Consider the following 9,422-nt stretch of genomic DNA (forward strand, 5'->3'; position numbering starts at 1 on the left):
TATATATATATATATATATATATATATATATAAAATAAAAATTTAAAATTATATTATTTCTTATTATTTTCTATAATATTTATAAATGAAGAAAACATAATTCTGTTGAATTAACGATCATTTTGTCCAATATATTTTAAACTTCAAATCAGAACAGAGTCTCCTGTGCTTTGTGGGAGGAACACTGTATTTGCATTATGGAAAAAAGACACACAAATAAGTTCTGATTGCAAATTTTCCAGGTGACAGTGGAAGACAATATGTTTTTAGCAGACAGATTCCATGCAAATATTTTGGGATCTGAAACTTTTTAATCTTTTTGAAAGAAGTCTCATTTATTTGATCCAAATTACAGTAAAAACTACAAAATTACAGTATAATTTGAATTTTCAGCATCATTACTCCAGTCTTTACGGTGGCCAGGAAGTGCAAAACAGATTATAATTATGAAAACAAAATAACAAATTACAAAACAAAATGCAAATCTAAAAAACAAAATAACAATTCAGAAAACACAACAACAAATCAGACAAACTGGAAGAGGTAGGTATAGTTTGAGACAGCACTATTGGTTTGGGATTATGCACCACTGACTGGACGAGACATCTGTCAATCAAAGTATACAGGAAGAACCAGCCAAAAACAGCAGAGTCGTGGTAGAAAGTTCGGAGATGGTCTTAAAGTAGCTCAGTTTAAATGTAGTGTATGAATTGCGCTTACTATGGAATAAAACATACAATTGTCTATTTACTAGTGGTGGGCATAGATTAATTTTTTAAATCTAGATTAATCTCACTGTAATCTTGGAATTAATCTAGATTAAAATGGCTCATTTGAATTCTGCCGAAGGCATTCAAATTATGTTCAATAAGATGTACTTGTTAGTACTGATAGAGCTGTGCTGCACTCAAACACAGTAGTTTGACGACGACTCTTCCCCTGCGCTACATTGCTTGGCCCGGCATCTTCCGCATTAGCTAAAGGATGCTTTGCGTTTAGGTGGGACTTGAGACTGGAAGAACTCCAACAGTAAACTAATTCTGCATTGCACAAGTTGCAAACGACCTTATGCCGATTTCACACATACTCCGTCTGCAGTGCGTATGTGTTGCATTTTTTTTTTTTTACGCACCCATGTTAACGGATTCCAGCGTTCACGCGGTTTCGGTCCATCAGTGCGTTCCAGGAGCGGTGTGTCTGCAGCAGTGTACCGAGTCTATTTTTGCTGTGCTGCATGCGTTGAATTAAAATGACATGTCGTTTTTTAAGTTTTGTTTTTTGATGTGTGCTATTAGTATACTTATTTTAAACTAAATAATAGGAAAGTATACTTTTAGTTTACTTTTTATGTACTTCTCAGAAATGGGCTTTATGTACTTCTAAGATATATACTTATAATGACAATTAAGTATACTTCACTTATACTTACAAAAAGTCAAAATATACTTGAACTTTACTTAAGTATACTTAATAAAATAAACTTGAAGTATACTACTTTTTGGTAAGGGAGTGCATTGTTTGCGGTAAAAATTAACATGGATTGACACGGAAATGCAGTAATTTCACAATAAATTAATACTAATTAAAGCCTACTGTTTTCACACGCAACACATGGGTTTTTGGCTAGGTTTAAAACAAGAAAAAGAGCACCTTTAGATAAATGAGGCAACATGATATAGGCCTATGCACTTTTATGGAAGCAGAAAAACAAAGTTCATTAAGAACCGTGTGATTGCTTGTAATAAAGATTTAAATGCAAAAGCCACGAGAGTCGACTGTTTCTGTCAGTGGTGCCTTAATTTTAAATATTTGCGATATCCCAACAAGAAAAGTAGGCTAATTGTTGTGTTTAAATGTTTTGCCGCTTGTTTGAGCAGCTCATTATTCAAACCTAGAAGTCAAATGCATGAATAATATGTTGTTTATATTTATTAAGTTTAAACTAATGTCTATGATTATGAAAGACTGTTACTGTTCTGTGATAAGAGTCACATTTTTTTTTATACATGGTTTTAAATATAGAATGATGAACAAATGTTGTGTTTGTGGACTAAACAGCCGCGGATCAGTAGTGGACTGCAAACGCGTCCTGTGTGAAAGCACAATGAGTCCGTGCTGCTTCTGCACCACATACGTAACGCACACGGACTGCATACGCACTGCAGACGGAGTATGTGTGAAACAGGCGTGAGTTTTGTCGAGGTTTTTTTATTTGGGAAGCTTGGTAATTTCACAGTAGGCATACACACAGGTTCGAAGACTCGTTCTCGCCCCTACAGTGCAATTCGTCTAGGTATACATCCGCGCTAAACTATCACGGTGAAAGTCATCATAGCTTGCGTAGTATAGACCCAGCTCCCAACCCAACTTTGAGAATAGATTAACGGCGATATTTCTTTTATCGCCCGATAAGAGTCTCACGTTAACGCAGCACGTTAACGCCGATAACGGCCCACCACTACTATTTACACTTATTAGCATTTTGCCATGTGTTTTCTGACTTGTTATTCTATTTACACTGTTTTCACTTAGTGTAAATAGAATCCATTGCTAATACGAGAACTGAAAATGGAGAAAAAGAAAGTTCGGCAAAAGGTGGGATCGAACACGGGTCGATCACGTCAAAAACTTAAGGACACATACTTAATCACCTGCACCACTGGAGCTGTCAAAATGCCAATAAGGCAGGTTATTTGCACAAAGTATAAATAGACTCTCCGTATGTTTTATTTCATAGTAAGCGCAATTCATACAGTACATTTAAACCGAGCTATTTTAAGACCATCTCCAAACTTTCTACCACGACTGCTGTTTTTCGGCTGGTTCTTTCTGTATACTTTGATTGACAGATGTCTCGTCCAGTCAGCAGTGAGTAATCCCAAACCAATAGTGCTGTCTCAAACTGTACCTACCTCTTCCAGTTTGTCTGACTTGTTACTTTGTTTTCGAATTTGTTGTGTTTTCTGAATTGTTATTTTGTTTTTTAGATTTGCATCTGCATTTGTAATTTGTTATTTTGTTTTCAGAATTGTAATCTGTTTTGCACTTCTCGGCCACCGTAAGTCTTCACTGTCACATGATCCTTCAGAAATCATTCTAATATGCTGATTTGCTAACAAGCAATGTTAAATATTTTTGTGGAAACTGTGATACATTTTACTTTTCAGGATTCTTTGATGAATAGAAAGTTGAAAAGAACAGCACTTATCTGAAATTGAAATTGGGACATTATACTGTCACTTTTGATCAACTGAGTGTGTCAGTTAAATTCTCTTTAAACAAAATAAACAAAATTAGTCTTACTGGCCACAAATGTTTGAATGGTATCTTATGCCTTTGCTTTTCGTTTGCGTCCCTTACAGTAGTGAAGGTCAGATTATCATTCTTACAGATCGACTTAAACCATAAACAATGCTGTTTTTAATAAAATCACAATCCAGCTGGCGAACGTTTCACTCAGCAAAGCCAATTTTCATGTTCTTGCATGTTCTAATGTTGGATTCTGCTTGTTTGTCAAAGAGAGCCAAGAGGTTTGTCTGTACGGTCAATCATCTGTAGTGTTTTTCGAATTAGAGTCCACATGTGTCCCGATAAACCCACAGAGAAACACAGAGCCAAAGAATTACGATTATAAATGTGTCTGTTTATTTCTGGTCCATTCCAGTAACAGACATGAAACACAAAAACAAGCTCAAAGTGCATTGCACTTCCTCCCCACCCAACTCTTCTCTCTCTTTCTGTGTCTTTCTTTATCATTATGCCATTCATATTTTTAAACTAATCACAGTGAGTCACACACGCATATATCATCTTTACCCTCTGTGTACTTTTGTAGTTTTGGAGGCACACTCCTCCACAGATTTCTGACAGGCAGACATTTATTCTGCATGTTTGTCGGGCCGTGGTTGGACAGATTACAGACACAATCTTCAGTTGAACGCTGAAGGCCTAACTAGTTCTTAAAGTCCCCATGAAATCAAAATTTTGATCAAAAGTTTTTTAGCTTTTAGTATTAATATGTTAGTCTTAAGGTTATGAATAAGCTGGTGTGTTCCAAAACAATGACAAAATTCACATTTAGGAGATATAAGCATTCAAAACTTACAGTCTCTCACTTCTGCTAAAATGGATCACAGATTTTCATGACATCACATCGCACTTCATCTTCTCATCAACTCTTCTGTCCAATCAAATGCTCTCTAGAATCCGAAGCGCCCGCCCCCTGCACTATAAATAGATGCTGAAGCCGTGGCTGTAATCGGTCACTTGTTTACAGAATTAGTATTTTCTGTACAGTGAATGGCACGTAGTGCACTATATAGGGGACAGAGAATGATTCAGACAGTATAAATATGCTTTCCATTGAGGAAAAATAAGTTTTGTGGTATAAATGAACGCTATTGGCTATTTAAAAAAAGGGGCGGGGCTGCTAGATATGTCCAGCCCTGTCTTCCTGTTTCAGTTAAAATGAAGTCAACACATAGAATAATGCTGCATGTTTCAAAGCATTTCAGGGGACCTTTAAGCTAGACACTGATTAGCAGAAACCATCACAGCGTTCTTCCTGTCAGCCGTCAGTAGAAAGTGCTAGAAGAAACAACAGAAAATATTTAAGAGGGAATCATCAGGCTAGTCTCTGATAACATGCATAGTTTATTCAGGGTTCACAAGGTCATAGAAAGCATGGAAATAACAGGAAGTTTATAAAATAATAATGATTTCCAGGAGTACTGAATTAATAAAAGCTTGATTAAAAGAGCTCAATTTACTGTAGTAATTGTTTTGCTTTTCATTTTAAACACTGTTGCTATTTTTATCTACCGTCATTAGTTACTAGTTAGCCAGGGTTATTACAATTACCTAAAACTAAAACCATAACAGAAGATAAAATAAACATTAACTAAAATAAAACTTTTCTTTCCACTAGTTGCCAAGGCATCACTTCTCATTTTATTTGAGTTGTTTTAGGTCTTTAAGTACTAAAATAACTAAAACTGAAAGAATGAACGAATGACAAAATAACACAACAAAATTAACAAATTTAAAATGAAATCTCAAAATATATACATTAAAATGAATTAGAAATATTAATATCAATTAGAATAGTATATCAATGATACTAAAATAATACAGCTTATATATACAATGAGTTTAATAGTAGTAGTAATGATAATAAATAAATAAATAATAATAAAAAAAGTATCTGTTTGTCTGTCTATCTATCTATCCTCTCTCTCTCTATATATATATGCATATGTTCTAATGATGAACATGATGAAATAGTGACAGTGTTGTTGAAAGGCAGGCTGAGATGTGTGATGTCTGAAGCGGAGATGTATGAGCGTGTTTTGTGTGGGAGCACACAGATCAGTAGCTGCAGAAATCATGGAGCAATGCAGAAAAGCTAATGACTTGGAACGAGAGAGAGAGATTGACGCAACTTTAGCAGTCAGGGCTGGAAAAACCAAGATGCATTACCTACTTTTACTACTGTAAGTGAAAAGTTTCCAACTTAAAAGTTGCTGTCTGGCAATAATTTACAGAGAATACATTCGAAACGGTTTATTGCATTGTTTTGATGGATTGTTTTTACAAAGTTTAAAACCTCATAAAAGTGTTTAAAAGCACAGTTTTATGTCCTACATTGACATATTTCCTATTAAAGCTTGTGCGGGATGTGAAAGAGCTTCTTCTTCTTCTTCTTCTTCTTTTTTTTAAAATAGCCAGTAGGTTAAGTTACACTACAGGCTTTTTTTTTTTTTCGAGAAGTCTACAAGTGGGACAAAAGGAAGGGAGATCATTTGATTAGACATTTGTATAGCAAATAAGCAATAAAATCTGCTTTCATGGTTTAATAAAATCAGATGAGATCAGAAGGGGGTTTTATTCTTTTACAGGAGAGTTAAAGCTGTCTTCAGCCGCCCCCTGCAGGAGGCGAACACTAGTAAACACACTTTACCTGATCTGCACGTTCTCCGTTTCTCCGTCAGAAACCAGTCCACCCCACCACTGGCATTCTGGCTGTATTTGTGGCACTGAACTACTGTGACGTTGTGCACGTGGCTGGATTCGGATATCCAGAGTCTAGGAACCAGAAACAGCCCATCCACTATTACGGAAAGGAGACAATGAGATCCATGAAGGTTGGTTTTAAAGCGTCCATTTGCAATGGAAAAACTGAGCTGTGGTTGGTGCTATGATTCTCATGTTGCCGTATACTTTATGTCACGTTGAGCTGCTTAACCGAATACCGTTGTTGTTTCAGAATTCCTACCATGATCTCAATCAAGAGGCTCTTGTGCTTAAGAGACTGGAAGACCAGGGAGCTATTTTATATCTTCATCCTCATTCCTGACACTTAACATGAACACATAAATAAAAACACATAAACGCATGTAAATATGGCACTACAGACAATATCTTCATCTTTGGACTGATTTAGACTGAACTGAAATATCCAGCTCTCACACCGCAGAGCTGTTAGCAGTTTCTGCATTTCTGTGTGATTCAATAATTTTTATTTGACCTCGAGTATTTATAATTAATGAATCTTTTCTGCTTAAAACTTTAAAAAATATATATCACCACTGGATATTTTGTGAACTTCTTACAGTAAGTATTTAATAAAATGGAAATATGCATCGTGTTTGTAGATGACAATTTAATTACATAAGTAATAATCATAAGATCTCAGTTTCTCCTGCTTCTCATATCCTCACTCTGCACCAAAAGGCACTAGTTAATTTGCAAGGAGGAACCCCCACACACACACTAGAAGATTAGATCAGCTAAATTTTTTAAAGTGAATCTATTTAATTTTGAGATTTATGTTTCAAATAAGACATTATATTTGAGCATGCTGAGATGTTAAATATTTCTCTGAGCATAAGTGATTGTGAAGTTATGAGCATCTGTAGCAATGCCACACATCGCCTGAAGAGGGCGACTGATCTACATGACTGCGTGAGCGCGCTCTGTTTACAGAGAGAGAGAAACATGAGTCTACATGCATGCACTCAAGCGCATCATATGTACATGATGGCCTCATGTTCTCTTTCTGCTTTCTGCTTATTGTTTGGAAGGAGCTGCCTTTCTGTTTGAGTCAGATTCATTACTCAGAGCTTCACAGAGCAGGAACATCTGGAGCTGTGTCAGGCAGCAGAGAGTTTTTATGTGCCTAAATATGCTGCCAGACTGCAAGGCCTCATTGCTTACAGCCCATAATATGACCGATATTTGGTCTCAACAGCACAATACAGCAAACACATCTAGTGTGCGGTGAACTTTTGGCTCATTCAAATGGATGTTGCAAACCATGAACCAGCTGCTTTCATAAATCACAGCCATAATTGGAGGAGGCATATGAAGGCATCACATGAATGTTCCAGACTGTTCTAGAAGGTAAGCATCCTCCTGATGTCTTGTTTTAATCAAATTATAGGCAGCAGCACATCAGTACAGCAGTATCCTTTACTTACAGAAAATCAAAGAATACATTGCACCAAATTCGTTGAAAAAAGCAAACAAAATAAAAATCCTAACAACAACGTTTATTTATAGATCACATTTAAACACAACCGAGGCTGACCAAAGTGCTTTACAAATAATAAAAACACAATGAATAAACAAAAAGTAAACAGATAAACAAGATCAACAGAATAGAGCAGGAAACCCAGGTTAGCATACTAAGGATTGTTAAAAGTCAGGGTGAAAAAATATGTCTTAAAGGGGTACTCCACTAGAAAATGAAAAGGTTGTCACTAATCACTTATCCCCATGTGGTTCCAAACCCGTAAAAGCTTTGTTCGTCTTCAGAACACTATTTAAGATATTTTGGATGAAAACCGGGAGGCTTGTGACTGTCCCATAGACTGCCAAATAAATAACAGTGTCAAGGTCCAGGAAAGTATGAAAGACATCGTCAGAATAGTTCATCTGCCATCAGTGGTTCAACCATAACGTTATGAAATGACGAGAATACTTTTTGTACGCGAAGAAAACAAAATTAACGACTTTATTCAACAATTGGTCTCCTCTGTATCTCTCCGCATTACCGTAGCACCATTTTGGAGAACATCCGCTGAACGCAGGCAGCGTACGCTCTTCTGTGTCAGCCACGCCACAAGTATACACTGTTTTTGTTCAAATCAAAGCGTAAATTACGTTATCGCTTCATAAAATTACAGTTGAACCACTGATGGCAGATGGAGTATTCTGACGATGTCTTTCATACTTTCCTGGACCTTGACACTGTTATTTACTTGACAGTCTATAAGACAGTCACAAGCCTCCTGGTTTTCATCCACAATATCTTTAAATTGTGTTCCGAAGATTTTTACGGGTTTGGAACGACATGGGGGTAAGTGATTAATGACAAAATTTTCATTTTGGGGTGGAGTAACCCTTTAAGATAAGATTTAAAAGTACTTATAGATGGGGCATGCCTGACAAAGGGAGGAAGGCTATTCAAAAGCTTCGGACCAGCAGTAGCGAAGGTGCAATCAATTTTTAAGTTTAACTCTGGGAACTCTGAGTAGGCCAAGGTCACAAGATCTCAAGTTTCTAGAAGAGGTGTATGGAAGCAGAATCATTTAAGTATTGAGGTGCCAGGTTATTGAGGGCTTTATATACAAATAGTAGAATTTTTAAATCAATCCTATACTTGAAACGGAGCCAGTGTATGGACTTTAAGACAGGAGTTATAGGGTTGTATATTTGCTTCCCTTCAAGCAGTCTAGCAGCTGCATTCTAAACCAACTGAAGTTGAGAAATGGACGAATGAGAAATAGCAAAGTACAGTGAGTTACAATAATCAAGCTGAGATATTACAATGGCATGGATAGCTGTTTCGAGATTTTTCCTATGGATGGAACAGGCTTAACTTACTGTTAAGGTGAAGTTGGTAAAAACATGACTTGACTACAGTTGAAATCTGTTTGTCAAACTGTAAACTGGAGTCAAATAGAATGCGCAAATTCTTGGCACACTGTGTATTATATGGAGTGAGGAAGCCAAGATCAAAACTGAAAGCAACGATTTCCTTACGACCAAACAAAATAATTTCAGATTTGTTTTCATTTAGATGCAAGAAATTACTTGAAAGCCATAACTGAAGTTAGTTTAGGCAATCTAACAGTGGCTGAAGAGAGTATTTGTTATTAGGCTGCAGGGGAAGTTAAAGCTGTGTGTCATCGGCATGTAGATGAAAAGAGACACCATATTTTTCAAAAACAGAAGCCAAGGGGAGAAAATACATGGAAAACAACACAGGCCCAAGGACTGAACCTTGCGGAACACCGCAACCAAGAGGAATGTTAGAAGATGAATAATGCTCAAATTGAACAGTATAACACCTTTTTTACAAATAAGAGCGAAACCACTGTAAAACTGTACCACAATGTCCTACACAAGACTCCAGGCAT

At 36.4% G+C, this 9,422-nt stretch overlaps 1 protein-coding gene across 4 annotated transcripts in view; it reads left to right on the forward strand.

Annotated features, from left to right (window-relative positions):
* The window catches only part of LOC109105646 (CMP-N-acetylneuraminate-beta-galactosamide-alpha-2,3-sialyltransferase 4-like), a 42,379-nt gene extending 35,738 nt beyond the window's left edge, over positions 1–6,641 (forward strand). For all 4 annotated transcript variants that reach the window (XM_042743424.1, XM_042743427.1, XM_042743426.1 and 1 more), the window contains 2 exons: positions 5,991–6,143; positions 6,266–6,641. In XM_042743424.1, the coding sequence (XP_042599358.1) occupies positions 5,991–6,143; positions 6,266–6,355 (243 nt within the window). In that variant the 3' untranslated portion in view covers positions 6,356–6,641. The remainder of the gene's footprint in view (positions 1–5,990; positions 6,144–6,265) is intronic.
* Positions 6,642–9,422: the final 2,781 nt, after the last annotated feature.

This window comes from Cyprinus carpio, chromosome B18 (genome assembly GCF_018340385.1).
Source record: "Cyprinus carpio isolate SPL01 chromosome B18, ASM1834038v1, whole genome shotgun sequence".
Lineage (NCBI taxonomy): Eukaryota > Metazoa > Chordata > Actinopteri > Cypriniformes > Cyprinidae > Cyprinus > Cyprinus carpio.